This window comes from Coloeus monedula (genome assembly GCF_965178545.1).
Source record: "Coloeus monedula genome assembly, chromosome: Z".
Taxonomy (NCBI): Eukaryota; Metazoa; Chordata; class Aves; order Passeriformes; family Corvidae; genus Coloeus; species Coloeus monedula.
Window position 1 is genome coordinate 20,069,183 of NC_138822.1, and position 21,262 is coordinate 20,090,444.

At 41.4% G+C, this 21,262-nt stretch overlaps 1 protein-coding gene across 1 annotated transcript in view; it reads right to left on the bottom strand.

Annotated features, from left to right (window-relative positions):
• TRPM6 (transient receptor potential cation channel subfamily M member 6) overlaps nucleotides 1-20,994 on the bottom strand; it is a gene marked incomplete at its 3' end in the record, with an annotated part of 102,597 nt that extends 81,603 nt beyond the window's left edge. The window contains exon 1 of the mRNA XM_082302208.1: nucleotides 20,659-20,994. Within this exon, the coding sequence (XP_082158334.1) occupies nucleotides 20,659-20,979 (321 nt within the window). The 5' untranslated portion in view covers nucleotides 20,980-20,994. The remainder of the gene's footprint in view (nucleotides 1-20,658) is intronic.
• Nucleotides 20,995-21,262: the final 268 nt, after the last annotated feature.

Here is a 21,262-nt window from a genome sequence, read left to right on the forward strand (position 1 = left end):
CTGGACACGCTCTTGAGCTCTCCACCAGGTCTGTCTGCACCTTCAGCCTCATGTCCAAGACATATTCTGCCACACCAGGCTTATCCCCTTGTTTATTCACTGCGGGTTGCAACAGTGGCCAAAGAGACTCCCAAAGGCTTGGGTTTCCCCGGGGCCAGGCAGCAAGGAGCAGCTGCAGTCACACTTTATGCACAGAATGGCTTGGCAGCCATCAGCACTGCCCTCCTGGCACAAAGACGGGCTGTGGCTCCGGGCTTCCAGCAGGCTGGGCTATGTTCCAAGGCATGCTCTCCTGTCTGCTCCACCCTGATGACAACTCCTCTCCCTTGAGGGGCAGCTCCAAATGCCACCCAACCTTCCAGCAGTGCTCTCTGCTCACCAAGATGCCTGCATGTGTGTTCGGATGGTCTCCTGAGCTGTGCTGGCACAAGTGATGAGAGAAGGGCCAGAGCAGGGGCAAGGAGGGTGCTGCAAGGAGAATGGACAGGATGAGCTCACTGTGAGGGCTGAGGTTGCACAGCACTGCCACCCAGCCTTTCTGAAACACTGGCTGGCCAGCAGGAGAGAGATGGATGTATTTCACAAGCACTTGGGATGTACAAGTAGAAGCTCTGCTATGCCTCCTTGGGGGTTAAATTGCACCAACAGTCAAATGCACTGGTTTATAGGACTGATAGGACTAGGACTGGTCAAACCTGGGATCATCCCACCCCAGCCAGGCTGGTAAAAAATTTCTATCCACAGCCTGACCTCAACAATGCAGCCTAAACCGGTGCTACAGTCACAACAGGCCAACCCTTCAAAGATATGACCAAGTCCCAGTCACCAATGTGCAATCTCTAGCACTACACAGTCTCTAGGAAAACACTTCTATAGTGAAAACATTAATTTTCTCACGTCACAGGGCTGACACCAAAGTGCAGCCATGGTGCTTACCAAGTTGCAGACCAGTATACCTGAAACCACTGAAGGCTGGGAGGCAAGTATCTACCCCAACACCGTTTCTCTGCAGACCCTCCCATTACTGATAATACTGGAGAGGGTTGACCTCCACTCCCTCCACTCTCATCTCCAAGACTTTATAATTGTGAAAAACCAGAAGCACCAATTTTATTAGCAACCAAAGGGCTTGTGATTTGGAAACAGACAACATATATCACATCACCAATGGGTTTTAAAAAACCCTTTCTCCGACTAGCATTTATCAGAGTACATCATGACAGTATCCAGCTTCTGTCCTGGTAAAACGAACAAGGAGAAACCTCAGAAACTGTTTTTAGATGCCTCATTCTGTTCCTGTATGATGGACAGAGGGTACTGTACAACTCAGAACAGCATGTACCAGCAACTGCACTACAGCAGAGATGCAAAAGAATGGCAATCCTAAGGAAAGGATGAAGACAAGTGCTTAATACATCCTGCCTTTTTTGAGACTTAAACAGCCCCTCAAAGGGGCCTCTCCTCTTTCAGCTGGGAGGCGAAAGTACAACCACCTCAAAAACTGAGGGAAAGCATTAGAGATGAGAACATAAAGCAAAAGAACTGGTAATTCAAGTCATACAGAGTGGATCACAAGGGTTTACCTAGAATGCATTTTACATGAAATTTATATATTACAAGAATCAGGCAAGGTTTACACAGCATTTGATAGAGCCAGTCTGAAAGGAACACGGAGGGAATATCAAAACTTGCTAAACTGTGGCAACCTCAGCTTCTTGTTGTGCTGTGTACCACCCGAGGTCTCTCAAACTCACTAGCACAATTCTCAAAAAGTTGAATTATCCTGGTTTGAATGTACCACCTCTCTGGAGAGCACAAAAAAACCTATCGATCAGCTTGCTGGAGGACACACCTTTTCAGTTAACATAGTGCTACTAAGTAAAAACTAAATTTAAGATAATCTGAACCACAAATTGAGGGATGAAAGAATTATTTATGTAATAAAATAGGTAGGAAGAGTAATGCAATAGTTCACATAGACTTTTTCTCTTGGAACAGTTTCATTCAGCTTCTGCAGACCAGATTGTAGCCACACTGAAGGACATTGTAGATGGGATACAGCAGCCCCACATTGTCTGTGCTATCCTATTTGTAACACCAGTCATGTTCAGCATAGTGCTGACAGCAACATGAAGGGACTGACCTTACCTTCTTACTGCTGCAGCTTCCCCATTACATGCTATCCTGTACTGCAATCCCACTTGAAAGACAATACCATTAATCCAGGACAATTCTGGCTTCATGACCATTAACACCTGTTTTCTGTTATTCGGGGCACCTCCCAGAGTAGTTATGCAGAGGCGTACAAGAACTCCTGGGGAGGATGGAGGAGTGACACTTTGCAGTTCCCAGGCCCATGAGGTTCTCCACAAAGCCAATCAGCATGCACACAAAGATTCACTGGCCCCGGGGGGACCTACGCTCTTAGGTGATAAAAACAGTTTTGAAAACTGAAACCCAGGTGCATAAATCATTTCCCCACAGCCCAGAGCGGACTACTGTCTGCACTGTATCATCGTGTGTATGCATGGACAGACATGTTTATTGAAACTACATTTTCCTTTATGAACTCTAGACATTTTAAACTCACCTACCTTCTGCTCTTCTAAAGCTACTACCTGCCATTTTGCCTTTCACTAGGGGGTCACAAAGGGGCAGAGGGAAAAAGAAGTAACAAGTAACAATTACCTACTCCCTGTTCCCACAATATTAAAATAAAAAAATTTGATGGTGAAGCTCAAAGAGAAATGTCTTTTTCTGGTATAGTTCTGGATGATTCTCATGTTTTCTTCCTGATTCTAGTTACTTCTAGGAATGACATACTTCAGCACATTCACTACTGGGTGGTCTCTGTGTCCTGACCTTGTAACAGTCAAGAAAGATTCATTCGTTCCTTATCAACCCACAAAACAATTAAGGAAACAGGTTCAAATGCAATAACCTATTTGCTGCTTATTGTTTTTAATACCACTATATAAGCCTGCTACTACTTTAAGTAAGGCTGTTATGGCATAAGATAAACTTAACAGAATCTGTAAATTGATTTCACAACTTCAGAGAATGCTTTTAATTAAGAAAAAAAAAAAGGAAAAGAAAAAAAAAGAGAGAGAGAGAGAAAAGAGACCTACAATGATGTTTCCTTAAACTCATTTTAGGTTCATAACAGTACCTGCTGATTCTTATAGGTAACACAACAATTCCCCTGGCAGGTCCAAAATACATGAATCTCTAAAAATTGGCCACTCCAATGTTCTGGTAACAGAATTTTGTGGTTTAACTTCGGGTGTTCACAATTTAAAACACTAGCTCATTTTTTTCTTTGTTTACAAGCTGATATTATGTATTTTGAAAATGATGTTCATAAAGAGACATGTACAGAATATTCCACTGTAAACACATTTCTTTTATCAGGAGGTATATCAGAAATGGATACAGAAGATACTTTGCTACAGCAGATACATTGCTACAGCATGATCTGTGTGAAATATGGTCCAGTCTCAAAACGTTATGTGTAGTAGCAGAGCTCTATTCTTAAACCCCAAACATCTGAATCACAAACGTTCCATCTTTAAATTAAAAAAAACCAAAAACCAAAAAACAAAACAAACAAAAAGAAAACAAAACAAAACAAAAAACCCAAAACCGACCCGAAACCAACCAACAGAAAAAAAAAAAATCCAAAATCCAAACAAACAAAACAAAACCCCACATTCAGTCAGCATCATAGTAAAAAGAAGTGACCATTTACTAAAGTCGGAGGCACTTCTCTGACACACTACACCTAACCTCATGGCTATCTGAAATAGCACTACCACGAAACTGCCGTGCTATGTCCTGCCCGTAGTGTGGACAATCTGTTTTGCTCAAAGCCTGTTATGGCTACTAGAATACAAGCAGACCTATGTATCTGTATAAAACCACTCAAGTCCCCGCCTGCAGAAATACAGGGGGCTAAACAGCACCGGCCCCAGAACATCAAATCCCTGCTAAAACAGCCCCCAGTAGCCCAGGGATTTCTCTTTCCCGTCGGCTGACACTGATCTGCTCTCCCCAAGTCGCCTGGACTTTCAGACGGAGCCTGATGCCATTTGCGGGTTGGCTCGAACGCCGCTCGCGGCGCGGCGAGCGCAGTGAGAGCCGCTGGACACAGCCGAGCGCTCTGTCCGAGCCGACCGCCGCCGCCCGGCGCCGATGCTCCCCCTCCGGAGCCGCAGGGACGGGGCCGGCTGAGGACGGGGAGGGTCGGTCACAGCCCCCGCTGCCCCCGCTGCCCGGCGGGGCACGGAGGGACGTGGAGGGACACGGCACCGCCCGTGCTGGGGGACAGCGGGGTCACCCCGGCCGCGCCGCCCTCACCTGCGGGTCCGCGCGCTCGCGGTGCGGGGGCTGCCAGCCACGTCCCCGCCGGTGGCCGCGGCACGCGGAGCCCAGCGGCGGCAGCAGCAGGTCCCGCCACGCCGCCATGCCCCGGCCCCGCGATCCTTGTCCCGCGGCGACCGCGCGGGGCGGGCGGGGCGCCGTCCTTTACCCCGGGCTGCTCGGTGAGCCAGGTGCTGCCTGTGCCCAGTTCTGGGAGCCGCACGCTGCCGCCAGGGCCACGCTTTCCTATGCAGAGCGGGCGAGCACCGACTCTGCCTTGGCTGCCATCCTGCCGGGGAGCCCCGACGGCCGGGCCGAGCACACCTCTGCTCACACGCTTCCCCTCCCGGGCCCAGCTCCGCTTTTCTTCCACGCCGCCACACTCTTCCTCACATCGGGAGACCGGATCAAAGGATCCCGAACTCAGCATATGCTTTTTGACTCTGGTTTGCCTGCATCACAGCACCCACCCCCCCCCCCCCCCCCCAATGCCTCCTTTTTCAGGGGGCTCTAAAAGTAACTTCATTATATAAGCTACAGCACTCACGATAAAAGTAACAAGAGGGTCCAAGAGGAAATCAGCAATTCTCTTGGATTGTGAAATATGAAGACTTGAATCATAGGTAATCAAGACATTATTGAAGGCAAAAGGTAAAAAGGAACAGTAGCAGTGTTACAGCTCACGACAATTAACACAACCGATGAATAAGAAAACAGTATGTGCCAGTGTATTAATTAAAATCTTCATGAAGAGATAAAATTTGGATATAAACCCAAATTTTTGAACACTTAAGTTCTTGATCTTCTTAGTCATCTTCACATACCTTCTGTATCACTTCTTTCTCACTGACAAAACTTAAAGAAGGAACCTCAACAGCCCCTCAGCAGTTACCACTGTCTCCTGCAGGACTGGAGCCCTCGAACGTCCCAAGGACCACAGCCATCAAACCAAACCAAGTCCCTGCAACAATTACACCTGGTTGTACCTATTATAAACTATTAAAACAGGCATACACGATTCTTCTTTATCCTGAATTTCATTTTGTTTCCAGTCTTTTTTATTTTCTTCAACTTGTTTCTCAAACCTTACTTTTCAGTCAATCTCCATTTCTTCTTATTTCAAACTTACCCCTTCCTATAATTAATCCCAGTCTCAGTTCTTTGATTTCTCAGCTCTGCTCTCTCATCTGCTTCTTGCCTACTGTTTCTTTTATTTTGTTGGTTTCTGGCCACTGTATTGACTGTGAGGACCAATGTCCATCTGCCTCTGGATGTTATCTCTATTTCCTATCCACTTGCTCTTTCTAGATGTTTCTCCCATTTTGTGGTCTCTCAATTTCTAATTTTCCTGCTCAGCCAAGTCTTATCTTTCTCTATTGTGCTCAGTTCTCCCTCCTCCTCCTCCGCCTCCTCGTCCTCCTCCCTACAGGAGAAGCTTGCCTTCGGACCATGCTGTTCCAGTTCAGGAGCCCGAGCAGAGCCTCGGTGAGTACCAGGGAGAAGATGGTTCACACACAGTCTCAGCAGCACCCCAAAACACAGAGCAGCCTGCTTGGTCCTTGGGCATGCCTCAGGACCTTTTGAAATACTGGCTGTCAAACTTAGCAGTGGTTTCACATAAACTATTACTTCAAAGACAGAGACGATAATAAAACTGTTCCCAGCACCCTGCCAAACATGGTTTTCTTCTTCTTACATTGCTTCTATTTCGTCTTTAGATGTTTATATTGCACTTCCCACATGGTAGGCCTTAAGAAAACATTACAGCTTCTAATAAGAGAATGGACTCCTAAAAATTTTAGCAGGTGTTGAATGTAGCTAGGTTCATTCTTTACCTAGCTACACCTTTTTTTAAGATATTTCATTATTGTCAATTAAATTTTCTCAATCAAGTGACCCTGAGTCAGCATAGAAGATTTTGGCTCAATTTGCTAGTATCATCAATGTTCATAAATGAAAAAAACCATCTTCTTTTAATAGGATGTATCAGTCACTGTTACTGTGCCCACTCTTCATATGAATATGTACTCCGTAAGAAATTTGAAACACAAATATCCCAGCACATGCAGGTGCACTGGAACTTACTGGGTCACATCTACATGTACATATTCCACTGACTGCAAGCATTTTCTTAATTCCAAGTTTGTGCCATTTCTAATGTGAAGAGTCTTTCAGACATAAGAAATTACCAATCTTGCCTGAAATCAGGTATTGCCACTTCTTACCTAGCACAAAGACCTAAAAATCTGCTATGAAAAGCCATATTATGAAAAGCCAACTTATGTTACAAATTCCCACACCCAATTCCTCAGCACTTCACTGATATGAAAACACATGTGGTACGTTTTATAACAGCTACTTTAGTAGTTCAAAGTCCACATAGCTCCCATGTACTCTCTATCCTGTTTTCTCTAGAAATCAGAACTGCTGAGATGTTTCCTCCTTATCAATCTTACTTCTACAGACTTACCTTAAGATCAGTGCTGTCTTGTTTGTCCATCCTTTAAGCTTCTTTTCTGTTAGTCCTATATTTCCAGTGTCTAATCTGTCACCTCAACAGCAGCGCAAACAGCTCAGTTCTTGGATGCTCATTAGGAACAGCGCATCACACCTCCTGCTTTTTGTGTCCTAAGGAAGTGAAATGTATATATGTCAAAGTATGACTGCATTAATTCATGAATCACCTTGCATTGTTTTCAAAAGTCCAAAAATCCTGGACCAAAAAGCAATTCAAAGGAGGATAATCTGCTTAATAGAAACACTTACCAAAGAAGGAATGGCTTTGTTTCTGTTGTTTCCATGGGTGGCCTGCAAAGGCATAAACATCCAGATACCCACTCTGTTCTCTAAGATCTGTTATATTATACCTCATATCCAGCAAGTACCTGGAAATGTTTTCGGGGTTTTTTCCATCCATTGTGTTTAATCAGGCAGAATCTACTAGATGTTTATACAGACTTCGGAATGGAAAAGCCCAAACTAATTTACATCTCATGCAGTAACCTGTTTTAGAGGGAACTCCCAGTTTCATTGTTTCATCATGTCCAAGCACACTGAAGATACCAAGTTTCATAAGACTATATACACACCTTTACCTTTGCCTTAGTGCCCTAGCAGACCTTCAAGAACTGATGATGAAGCAAAGAGAGGAGAAAGGAATAAAACTGGTAGACTGCTTCTAGATTTCTCGTCATTCCATATCATCATCAACAAATCAGCCTGCCTTCAGGCTTATTTATCTTTATCTAACAACACAAAAGAAGTCTCATAAGTCAATCCAACACCAAAGGCTAGCAGCAGATACATTGAATGCACTCGTCAGATGATGACTGCTTCAACATCTGCTTTGGCATGCTGTGGAAAGGCTTTGTGGCAGAATGTTGTTCATTATAGCACAAAATACAAATATTGTTAAACCATGCAGAATCTGAACTACAACAGAACAGAATTTTCTGCTTTGGTCTTCCCCTTCAACATACAGTGTGTAAAGGCAACCTCCTGCAGTGAGTTTAAGTCATGCTTTATTGCTTAGTTCACAGTATGCATACATACAATGATTGTTCCAGATCTCATTACAGTAAATCCTCCTTCCTGCTGCTCACTGCACACTGATACTAGAAACTGATCTGCCAACAAAGGAGAACATTACTTCCCTCATCACGAATAGAATTATTTTTTTATTAAAAGATGACAGAACCGAGACAGAACCAATAAATGTCAATCATCTACTTGTTCACATGATAAATGTGCTTCAACAGGAGGCAAGAAGGAGGAGAATTTTGAATATTGAATTACACACAGACAGGATGCCCCATCTTCTTTTTCAGGGGCATCACCCAGTGGTTGCAACAAGTAGTTATTGATATCTGAGTATGGTTCAAAATCCCTCAAAACAGTTCTGACGTTGTATTTAGAATGTATGAAGAATTATCTGAAGTGAATAGGATAGTCTACAGAACTTACTCTATGAGAAAAATTGTTTTTACAAGTTTAGAGTTTCTAACTTGCCAGGAATGTAGTGGGGTACATTTTCTCAACTTGATGGTCACAATCACAAATAACCAACTATAATTCTCCTGGAATACATTCTGAAGTACCCTTGGTATAGACCCAAAGAACAAAATGTGATGCTATGGTTTAATCTTGTTACAACCACAAATAGTTTCTGTGCGTGTAGTGATGGTCCCATGGAAACCAGCACACTGCTTCCTACGGCAGGACATCACAGTCCAGAATGGAGAAACAACATTTCACGTGGTGTCTCTAGTCTCTGTTACTCAATTTTCTTAACAGAAAATTGGTAGGAAAATTAGTGAAGGCGTTCTAAGAGGACTTGGTGTAGGAGTGTGTTCGGCAGCTTTAAGGTACAGTAACATCTATCTCGTGAATAAATGCTTTACAGTTATAGATAACCAAAATGACTTTTGCAGGGCAACAACCATGGATTCATAGAATCATTTAGATTGGAAAAGACCTCTAAGATCAACCAACCATTAACCTAGCATTGCCAAGTCCACCACTAAACAATGTCATTAAGTGCCACATTTACACATCTTTTAAAAACCTCCAGGGATGGTGACTCTACTCACTTCTGTGAGCAGCCTGTCCTAGTACTTGGCAACCTTTACAGTGAAGAAGCTTACCCTAATATGCCTCCCTGGCACCAACTTGAGGCTATTTCCTCTTGTCCTGTCTTGTTACTTGGGACAAAACCCCAGCATCTACCTCACTACAACCTCCTCTACAACCTCCTGTGTAGCGAAGACAAACACAAGGAAGATGCAGGATCAAAGGATACCTACTTCAGTGGCTTATACCTCAACATTCAATGACTCCTCAGATGCTATGTGTAGCTAAACAGTTAACACCTTCAAAATTTTCCAGGTTTCTGGGGAGCCTTTATTGACCAATAACACAATTCCTACTTATAAGAATAAGCAATCTTGAAGGTTTTGTGGAACAGTCTCAGAGAACATTGCCTCTCTTCAGTTTGCTCTTTCATTCCTTGTATCCCTCAGAGTGGTTAACAGATTTTTCAAATGTATCACCTTTCAGAGTACTCCTAGAAGATGAGAATTCTGTCTGACTTAGCTTCCTGGACTGTGTCAAATGACAGGCATATGGGTTCCTCAGTGACATTTTCTCCAGATGTTACCCCAGAGATCTCAAATCCTCATTTTAAAACAATTTTCAAAATACTTGTTTTGCTTTCCCACCTGTTTTTTCATACTGGACACAAGCTGGGGTTGTTACAGGGGCTGACACTGTTCAACATCTTCACTGGTGACATGGACAGTGGGATCAAGAGCACCCTCAGCATGTTTGCCAATGACACCAAGCTGAGTGGTGCAAACATGCTGGAGGGAAGGGATGCCATCCAGGAGGACCTTGACAGGCTTGAGCGGCGAACCAATGCAAAGCCCATAAAGTTCAACAAACCTAAGTGCAAGGTCCTACACCTTGCTCAGGGCAATCCCAGACACACCCACAGGCTGGGCAGAGAAGTGTTTGAGAGCAGCCCTGTACACAAGGATTTGGGGGTGATGGTTGATGAAAAACTGGGCCAGCAGTGTGCACTCACAGCCCAGAAAGCCAAATAGCTTCCAGGTTGCATCCAAAGAAGCATGGCAAGCAGATTAAAGGAGGTGATTCTACCCCTCTGCTCTGCTCTTGTGAGACCCCACCCGGAGTCACCTACCCTGTGTACAGTTCTGGTGTCCCCAACATAAGAAGGACATGGAATTGTTGGAGCAAGTCCACAGGAGGGCCAGAAGGTTGGTAAGAGGACTGGAACATGTCCACTACAAAGACAGGCTGATAAAATTGGGACTGTGCAGCCTGGAGAAGAGACATCATAGCAACCTTCACAGAATCCGAAAGGGACCTGCAGGGAAGCTGGAGGTGCCCCAACCCTGGAAGTGTTCTAGGCCAGGTTAGATAAGGCCTTGAGCAACCTGATCTAGTAGGAGCTGTCCCTTCACATAGCAGCAGGGATTGGAACTAGATTTTAAGTCCCTTCAAAATGATTTTAAGACCCTTCCAAACCCTTAACATTCTATGTTTTTTTGATATCTTTCTCACAGGGACTATACAGAAGTTAGAATTGGGATGATGGAGATGCCATGGCAGAAGAGGCAGGGGACCACATGGATTGACCCTATAAGCTGTACCTGGCCTGCAGGGCACAGCTTCCAGTACTCTCTGCTGAAAGCAGCAGGCAAAAGTCCCATGTAACACTGAGATGCTGGTGTCAGCTAGGCAGAGCACTGTTATGATTATTACTGCTTTCAGGCCATGTTTTGAGTAGCTATCCCATACTAAATAATAGAAATATACCATAACAGGAACAGTCAAACTGATTAACTTGGCTGTTTCTTGCTGCTGCTCTAATTTCACCTTTAGGTACCTAGATTTCCTAAAAGGAAAGCAAAACGAATTTAAGCTTACTTCTATTCAAGAAATAAAGAAATTTGTTCTTTCCCTGCAGTAATCACCCATTTATAAAACAACATTCTTCTCTTATAACCCAGTATCTTAGTCCTTACATAATTTTTATACCAAAGTGTTTGCTAATTGCTATAGTGTGTTTTTAAATTATAGCTTTTATTATCACAGAAATCAGCATAGGTGATATTTTAAGTAGTATTCTCTTAAACTCCTTCCTCATATGAAAACATCTTAAGTATTTTTCTTTTCTGAGGAAAAACTAACTAGCCTCGGAGAGGAGCTCAGTTCCATCCCTGGGAAAATCACATCAAAATAGTGAGACTGATTTTTGTTTTCATACTGTATTTCACAATCATACATTAGAGTTATCGTTATGAGTTAGATTTCAACAATTAAAAGCTGTCTTTGGTGTCTCTGTATTCACACACTACACATCTGGAAATACAGAGGTTTGCCTGAAGTAGATTTTCCTCTTTCCAATCACAGCTTTCTCCAATTTCATAAAGGTAAAAGAAGGAAAACTATTATGACATACACAGATGCGACCTCTTGTGATTATTTGCTTAAAAAAAATTTGTAGTTTCCAACTGACAATCATGAAAACAAAGGATTTTGGTAGGTTACTTTATGCCAAAGCAGTTCTTACATAATAATTATGTAATCAGAAATAAAATAGGGTGGTTTTTTCTTAAATTCCAGGAACTAAAAGAAATGGAAAGCAATTTTAATACTCTGCAAGCTGAAGCACCAAAAGAAAATATCCAGCATGTAATATCAGGCTTCAGAGACAGGTATTTGACACTTTGCATAGAATTACTGTGTTTCCATTTAGATAGAGGATCATCTGTGTACTACTCAAATGAAGGATGTTACAAAATTCACCTGTGCAAGAGAACAATGAATAGCTCATTTCCATTCACAGCTCTGCATGAAAGGTTTTTCTGTAGCTTAAACTTCACTGCAGATAGTACAATGCTATTTTTGTTTCATTTTCTCCATCTCATACTTGGTAAATCAATTAATTCATCATATTCCAATCCACATATGAACTGAAAGCATTCATGTAAGAAAAGTGGAAAAAAATGTAATGCTTAGCCAGTCCACATCCCTTCTTTCAAAAGTTCATTTTTGTAAAATAAGACAAAAGCAGGAAAACAATCATCCACCATAATTATTTTTAAAAACAAAGTAAAATTACAAACAAAAATTTACTTTGCCTCCATCCTGCTTTCACATTTCTCCTGGGAATGGTAATGTATCACTAATAAGAAAACTATTTTTTCCTTCAGTATGCAAAAAAGTTATTACCTGTATGGCTTTAAGACAAGAATTTTTAAGTCCTTAGAAGAGACTAAGAAGTCATGAATACAAGAACACTTCACCAAGAACATTAAAAAAATAAACTGCTACTGACTACAACTATTTCTTGCAAATGCAATAGTAATTAAAATATACTGTAAAAATATACTATACATCAAAATCAAATTCTCTAATACAAAAAGCATGAAGAAAGAGTTTTAATAAGGAAATAGGACAATTAGTATCTCCCTTCTCTAACTTTCTTCATACCCCTCAAACAGTTACCTATATACAAACATGTAAATACTTCTTCATGAGTTAGTTTCTTAGGAATTAGCACTTACCTTTCTCTTCCTCATATTATCATTATATACTTTAAGTAGCCTTCAGCCACTGACTGAGGTTTCCATCCAGCACACAATCCAATAAAGCTTATTCCCTAGTTCTAACTAAAGGGAACAGTGATACAAAACAGTGAGAACAAAATCCCATGTATTAAATTGATAATTTGGTTTGGTTACTTGCTTTTTGGTTTGTTTTTTCTTTGGGGGATGAAGAGATTTCGAGAAAATTAAGAGATGAATTAAAATGCCTTGACACAACGTTTTCACTCTAGTTATGCTGAGAACCTCGTGTCACCTTATGATCAGGAACTTGTGACTTGATTTGCCCTTATTTACGTATCACAGTAAGGAAATTATTAGCATTCATGATGTCACTGCTTGAATTTTCAGCAGCAGTCTGGAAAAAAAGCATACCCAAACAATTTTCCAGATTCATTGTAACTTACTGTGTATGTGTATTGCCACCCAGAGTGTCAAAGTTATCACTGTAGGCATCGAAGTAATTAAGCCAGTCCAGGCACATTAGTTATTATGAAATGCTTCTTTGAGCATAAGTTTTGTTGTAGAAAACAGAGAGTCTGCACAGTCCAGCTCCTCTTACCACAGTCATTGTGAGATGCTTTCACAAAAGAATACATGAATTTCCCCAAATGAATCTACTGTTCTGGTTACAACATGCTGGCAAATTCTGGATAATCATTACCTTTGGTTTCACCTGATAAGATATACATTTGCACTTTTATCTTCTTCATGAAGGACTCTGTAGATTTTTCAAGTGCCTATATACAACTGTGATTTTTAAACATCCACTAAATTCTTGGCCAAGAGGAAAACAAAATCAACCAGTAATTGTCGAAACAGTGAGAAACTTAATACATTTACTGTTGATATCCCTATTCAAATTACTGTAATGTTGCTGTGCTGAAGATGGAGCTAATGCTGAAAATATTGTCATTGATCTGCTGGCCAAATATACATGCACTCACAGGCTGAGTTACTTGATGATCACCTGTCTTCTATCTTCCACTTTTTTTTCCCCTTTCTTTCTACCACGGTCTACTTACCCAACACATGTTTACTTGAGCAGCCTGTTTTCCATAATCATTCTTCACTTTCCTGATCTGGACTGAGCTTTAATCTTCTCCCAGAGCCTTATCTATCTTGGGAACCATAAACATAATTCAGGCCTTCAATAAACACAAATCAGACAACGTAAAACAGGCCTTTAGTTTAGAATAATGTAAAAACTTTACTAAATGTTGGTCATACTACTTTGCTGTTTAAATCTGCTCTGAAACATATTTACTCCCACAGTTGACTTATGATTATGCCTGTACCCTTACTGTGCTACTTGCTGATGCAGCACCTGATCACCCTGGGTGGGGTCTAGATGTGGTTACCCCTTACAAGTTCTTAAGCTTGGGACACTGTATTTTCCTTTTAAAGAGAAATATTTTGGAGAATACCAAACTCCCAGTTAACTAGAGGAAATACAAATAATTTTTTTTCCCCTGAAATTTAAAACCATATCAAATTAAAACTGTCAGTCAGTGTATAGCTACCAAATTGTCTCAGGATGTGTGATGACATTTATCTTAAAAGAACATTTTCTTCTCACTGGATATTAATGCATATGCAAATTAAAACATCTTAAGCTTACATACAGTTTACATACAGCTTTTGAATGAAAGGTCTCTAGAAAAATTGAGTCAGAAGTCAAGACCAGCCTTTGATAGCTCAGTGTCACATGGCATCTGGAGACATCGGACACTGAGAAATGCAGTTTCTTATCATACCTTTTGTCAGCTCTAATGCAAAGGTTATGTAATCTATCATCACTCCCCCTTACTGGCCCAGCCTTTTGTATTACCCAGACTCTCAACAGTAATTTCAGGTAGTTTTCCAAGGCTTTTAAATTTACCTCTATTTGCAAAGAGATGAATGGAAAAAATGAATCAGCTCAGGAAATGCTATAAAAGTAGCCATAACATTCCAGCCTGTAACAGTCCACAACTGGAACAAAGGAAAGTGCTTGCCTGCAGCACAATTGCAAATGAAGTAAACATATGGCTTACAACACACTGCAAGCTTAATTTGTTGTCCAGGACTTACTTGTCATGGAACAGATAAAACATGTATTTCAAAGACAATAATAAAACATCTTCTGTCCCATAAATGACAGATTTTAAATGAGGGAAGTGTGTTGCAAAGATGCTAGCTAATAATGCAAGATACTGGATCCTGAGAACACTGGATGGTGCGAAATATTACAAAACTCACAAATACAGGAACACATGTATTATCTAGGGTCAAAAAACCCCTAGATCATATAACCAATCCAAACACCTCAACAAATTCATAGATCTATTTTTTTCACTAATTTATTTTGGCTATAGTAAACATGAAACACCAGTTTTATAGCCATCTTGACAGAGAAGGAGTTTTTTTTTTAAAAAATTTCAAAGTACCTCCTAAGACAAGTTGGCATATTTGGACTTAAACAAAATGTTAAAGCTGTCTGAGAAAAGTACTTATTGTCCAAATATGTATCTAGCTAATCTGGCAGAAGGTAGGAGGATATCCAAAGAGGCACCATGAACTGCTTAAGTCACTAAGCCACCTCTCCTTTCTTCAGTAGGTATTCAGAGATCTTAACAAGCTAAATGAATAAGTAAAAAATACAGATACGTATGCAGCACAAATACTGGAAAAAGTTTCCAAACAGCTACCAAGAAAGCTGACAAGCTAACTACTTTAAGCAAAAAGACTTAATACATCAACATTATAGAAGCAACAATCTTATGAAATAAAGTCAAGAACTTCACATAGTAATAGTGCCAAAGTTTTCAGATACACACAGGTGAAACTTTATTGTTCTTTAGCAAACACATTATTAGAAAAAAATAAAATTCAAAAGTTGCCTTTTTCCATAATGATTACAGAAAAAATACATTGTTTTCTATCCTTAAAGACAAATCGCATTTGCAAAATGTAACAATCTTCCCATACAACTTCAGTCTATTATTAAAGACGTCTTTCTAATTGTACTTCAGTTTGTAAATAAATTGCAAATCACAAACATTAAGTTCGTATTTCACAGCAAAAAACTACTATTTGAATTTGAACTTCTGCAAAAACTTTCGGCAAGATTCACAGTCTCTGCAAAAACTACATCTCATTCAGTAAAGTCTGAAAGAGTGTGTGTGGTCTCTTTATATTGCACTAACTTTTCTTGACACACCTGCCCAAACCTGTCATTCAGATGCTATCAACTGGTTTACAGCTAATGTCACAAAGACTAAGAACAGCAGTAACTTTAGAATGAACCAAAAACATAAAAGCTGGGTGCCCACTGTTGTGCGCAATGTGAGAAAGAGAAAGTTAAAAATCTTTTTCACAATGAGTACGTGAAACCTTTTAGAACAGCGGCAGCTTTTGGCAGAAAGTAGCCCCTTTTCCTTCCCCTTCTCTGCCACACTTGGTTTTTGGTTTGCATAGAAAAGGGAATGTTTTGTCTGATTTTGATAGACTCTTTATTTTTTGGTTTAGCTATCATACAGAAAAAAAACCACATTAGAAATCACTACAGTTTGTGTGCTTTATGATAAATTCATATGTTAAATATTTCACTTTCAGGTACCACATTTTTTTTGTTCAGGACAGATAAAATGACTTTCCATTTCCTTTTGACATGTAACATATCCACTTGTTTCTTTTAATTGCATCTCAAAGTTCTAATTTTCTGTATTCGTCTTTTAGTCTGCCTCCATGTTTTCAAGTATTCTTGTTTAGACACTGCAGCCTCCTCCTTACTGCACACCTTCAGGCAGCTGACTGTTAAGTACCCAATAGCGTTTATCCTATCCCCTTAGGCAACTCAAATTTGCTTTTAAAGACTGCCACAACAGTTTCTCCAAGACAGCATAAGCATGCTTATTATTCACCCAAGGAACAAAACTTGAATCTCGATGGAAACAAGTTTCCTGGGAACAGATGCACAGCTATGAAACAACTGATCAGGTTTCCATCTCAGTCTCTGTGGTGTCAGTCCTTGCAGCAGTTTTAGCGTCTGATGCAGTCTCTTCCTCTAGGTTCTGAATATCAGACAAATCAATAGCAGGCAGCGGTGCTCTCCAGTACAGAAATGAGTTATATTGACAGAATTCTTCCTCTTGCTTTGAAAAGAGACAAATAAACAAAAAGTTAACAAAACATTAATGTGTATCCCAGCAGCAGAAAATAATAAAAAGAAACTTTTTATATATGAGAAACTGAAACAAGGAAGAGTTACTCAGCTGTTACATATTAACAATTACTTTAATTTCATGATTTTTAACTAGATCATTATTTACTTTTACCTTTCCTAACATTCTTGCAAAGAATTACGTAATAACTTCCTTAATTCCACTGATTTCTTCAACTTACAACTTTTGCACAGAAAAATAGTGTAAAACTTGTGCAATTATTGGACTTTGCATACAAAATCTGGTCCCTGCTTTTTCTTCTCCTAACAATATACAAATTTCATGCATGTTTAGAAACTGGCATTCAGAAGAATATATTTAGCTACTTAATAACAACTCAGAAGGATGATACTGCCAAGATAAATAAACCATTTTATAGTGTTTAAACCACATTCTGTTTCTTCTTTTCTGTATCCAAATTTTGTATTCAAGAGAGGAAAGCTTGAGAATGACAGAATATTCTGAGTTGGAAGGGTCCCACAAGGATCAGCAAGGCCAGCTCTTAAGTGAATCGCCCATATGGAGATCAAACCCACAATCTTGACATTATGAGCACAATGCTCCAACCTATCTAACTAGATCGTATCTCAAAAAACCTTGGAGAAACATGTACTCATCCACTAATTTAATATGGCATCACAATTTTTTAAAAAATGTCTACAAGAAAACACAGCGCCTGTTTATAGCCATGTCACAGTTACGAACAGTGGCCACTCTGTGCTCTTTCTATGGACATGATAGACCTAGGAAGAGGAACGACCTAAGCCATTGCTTACGTCATGAGCATGTGTTTTCTTGTGGTATATAAAAACACTGAATGCTGCCACAAACCTAAAATAGTGCATTTCCATGTTATATTGGGTTTGCATTTTTCCTAACATACAATTTGAATTTTTAAGTATTTTACTTTACTGTCTCAGCTGTAACAGATGCTGAATAGAAGTATTTTTAACAAATAAACTGGTATAATTGTTTTAGTATTTCTCAGAGACCAAAGTGCAGCGTGCGAAGGGTCAAGGCACCACCACAATCCACAGTGTGACTAAAATCAACTTCTCTGGGCCTCTACAGTGTGGCAGTGTGGCTCTTGAAAAAATTAACGACTTGTCTGTCGGTTTTGCAACAGAGTAAAAAAAAAAAAATAGTGGTGAGTATCATCCCTACACCTTCTCAAATACTGAAAAATTATGCTTCCCCCAGTTCCCAAAAGAGAGAAGTACATAAAATCACCATACTTCCAATTTAAAAATACATTCTTCTATTTGTTACCACACAGCTCTCTCCTGAACTACAATCTGTTGTACTAAGCAACCTCCTTCTACTGCTAAAGCCCTGCACGATTTAAATAATTAACAATATTTTAATTTAATATTATACATTATATAATTGAATATTTAATTTAAATAGTTAATAATTAAGAGAGGACAAAAGGCATAGACATTTCATAGCAGTAAGATGGTTCCTTGCCTGTAGAATACTACTAACGTGAATTTCCTCACTGGCAAAGACTGTCTTCAGAAAATACTGAAGAACAAAAGTTCCATTAACTGAGACCAAAACCAATTAACTGACACTGTGACACAGGAAAAAAAAAATTGATTATACTGAAACTGGAAGAAAGCCAAACCAAAAGTAGTTGCCCATTCTTGTAAACTGGAAATTTTGTACTGCACTGCATTAACAACTATTGACAAATGTGGGAGGGATGATTTTCCAGTCTGTATTTCAGCCTAGGCAGCACCACTCACACAGAACTGTGCAGGGCAAGTGGAGAACAAATTCTTTGAAAAAAATCTCAGGCACTGGAGTTTCAGAAACTGTCAATTAGTTTTACAAATTCTCCCTTGCATAATTTGAACTCCCCTGACATTTTAGTAAGTTTTTGCTCACAATGAGAGCTAAGCAGTCAAAATCAGAGTCCTGTGCCAGATGCTTTGTATGCATAAAGCAAATGACAGCACCCTCATTTCAAAAGGATTAGAGTCTAAGAGTTCATAAACACATACTCAATTTTGGACTAAAGACTACAAGCATAATTAATCTCAAGAGTTTTCAAGTTTACAGATCAGCAATACTTCAGTGTGAAAATGAAAAAAAGCATCAAGTACAAAAGACAGGCACAAACGCTAAACATTCGTACCTAAAAGGCAAAATAAACTACCAAATATTCACCTTCAGCTAAGTATGTTTCCATATAGGTTTTGAGTAGAAATTCTGTCAAGGTAGGTAATAAACAGCAAGATCAGAGACACAAAAGCCCAGTTTCTATAGACTAAGTTGCTTAATTTTTAGGGATTTAGTTTTTCAACTCTAGTTGCAAAACTGTACTTGGAAATAAAATCAAATTAATCTTTCTTCTCTGTCCAACCGTAATATAATGCCTTAAAGTTTAACAAAAACAGTGTGAAATTAACAGTATCCTGATCATACTTATTAATGTATTGAAATATACAAGTCACAAACAGCAAAGAATAGTACCAACCTAGGGATTGTATTTTCAGAAAGGTGTAAAAATCATCATCAGAAATATCATTATGAAAGATTTAAAATATACAGGTAGGACACACAAAAACTGGAAGAAATATCTCTAGCCTGAGGTGTTAACCAAGCTTTATTTTAAAACTAATACATTCTTTATACAATACTGTACTTACGGAAACAACCTGTTAAAAATACTCTCCTAGAAAAACATTGTATATCAAGAACTAATCTTTATTGTGTGGCAGTTCAAGGGGCTTGTGGTCTTCCTACCGCTGCTAAAGCTTACAAAATTATGCCAGATAACACCAAGAGTATGGAAAAAGTTCAGCATTATACTTGTGATGGGTGTCAAACTGTTCTGTAGAGGTTTGTTCAATTTGTTTAATTACTATGCTTACGAACACACGTGTTCTCTCTTTGAAAATGAAAGAGATGCTTGTGTTTAAAATGGCTGTATAATAGTCATAGGACATAGAATTTTTGTGAATTTTTTTGCCTTAATTTTACCATCCGTCACCAATAAAACCCACTAATCAACCAATCAACCAAGAAAACACAAAAAGGCAGAGCTTGAAAGAGAAAAGCCACTATTTTCTTTACAGATCATAAATGGGTGTTATACTACGAAAGGCCTCAAACTCTCAAAATTGCAGTCTACAACTGCAGTTCAAAGCCCATCTAACCTGATCAGACTTTCTGTCACTTCTGTATCACTGAATCTAATACTTTGGTCTTACTTAAAAGATCCAGGTGGAAGGCAAAGTGAGTTTAACATGCACCAAACTTCGAAGCAGGTGTGAAATTTGATCAAGCTTTTTTTCTGGTTGTGTGGTATTTTCTTTGGTTTTTTAATTAAAATTTTCTTAGCACCAGATTTTGTTTCCTGAGCTACGGTGTAAAATGCAGTCAAGGCCAGGAAGAAAAACGTGTACTGTTCAAAGTTAACCAGGAAAGTAGTTTCAATATACTGTGATCACTACGACACTGATGCTCTTCCTCTGATCGCCTCCGCTAAACGTTTTGGTTAAAGGACAGCACTGGAATTGCTATTAAATGTCAAACCACTTAGTTTAGGAAGCTGACGCTGTAGTGAGCCCAACCCTCACACAACAGAGGCGCCAGCAGAATAACCTCTGCAAGCTTCCACCGCGCTGCTGGATAGGGATGAAGCTGAGCATAACCTCAGGTAACGTGGAAAGGTTGTTTCCCATCCATTTCATGGCCCGGAGCGGGGGAGGGATCGGTAAACCTGGATGATACTCTCTTGCTTCGAGGAAGACAAAAATAAAAGGCCCTTTAAGAGGCCCGCGGCCAGGAGGCGCAGATGGGGCTGGGAGGCAGAGCGCTGCGCCCTGGCCGGCGGAAGCCCGCCAGCACCCCCGGCGGACACCCGCGTCCTGCAGACACGCTTCAGCCGCTACCGGCACCGCCCCGTCACTTCCCTCCCCGCGGACGAGCGACCCGGGCCCATCCCGCTCAGTTACCTCGGCGGCAGCGGCGGCCCGCTCCTTGGCCCGGCCGCCCGCGCGTCCCTCCACCGCCGGCGCGTCCTGGGGCACCGCGGTCCCGCCGCGCCGCCGCCGCCCGCCGCCCGCGTCCCCCGGCTGGGCGCGGGGGCCGCCGGCCCCGAGCCGCTTTCCCGGCGGCGCCTCCGCCTCCTCCAGCGGCCGCTTCGGCGCGGCCGGGCCCGCGCGCGCCGGCTCTGCCCGGGGGCGCCGCTCGCCCGCGCGGGGCAGCGACGGCTCGCGCAGGAGCCGCTTGACGGGCACGTGACACATTAAGGGCTCCGCGCGCCGCTTGGCCATGAGGGGCCGCGCGCCGGCGGCTCCGCGGGGTTCGTGTCCCCTCCCCCCCGCGCATGCGCGGTGGGCGCTTGCTGAAGCGCGCATGAGCACCACTCTCGGCGCCACCGCCGGGGGGCGGGGCTGCCCGCCGCACTGCCTGACGGGAGGAGCGGGCGGGAAGAGCCCCAGCGGGCACAGCCTCGCCCGGCAATAAGGGATGGAGCGGGAAGAGCCCCAGCGGGCACAGCCTCGCCCGGCAATAAGGGATGGAGCGGGAAGAGCCCCAGCGGGCACAGCCTCGCCC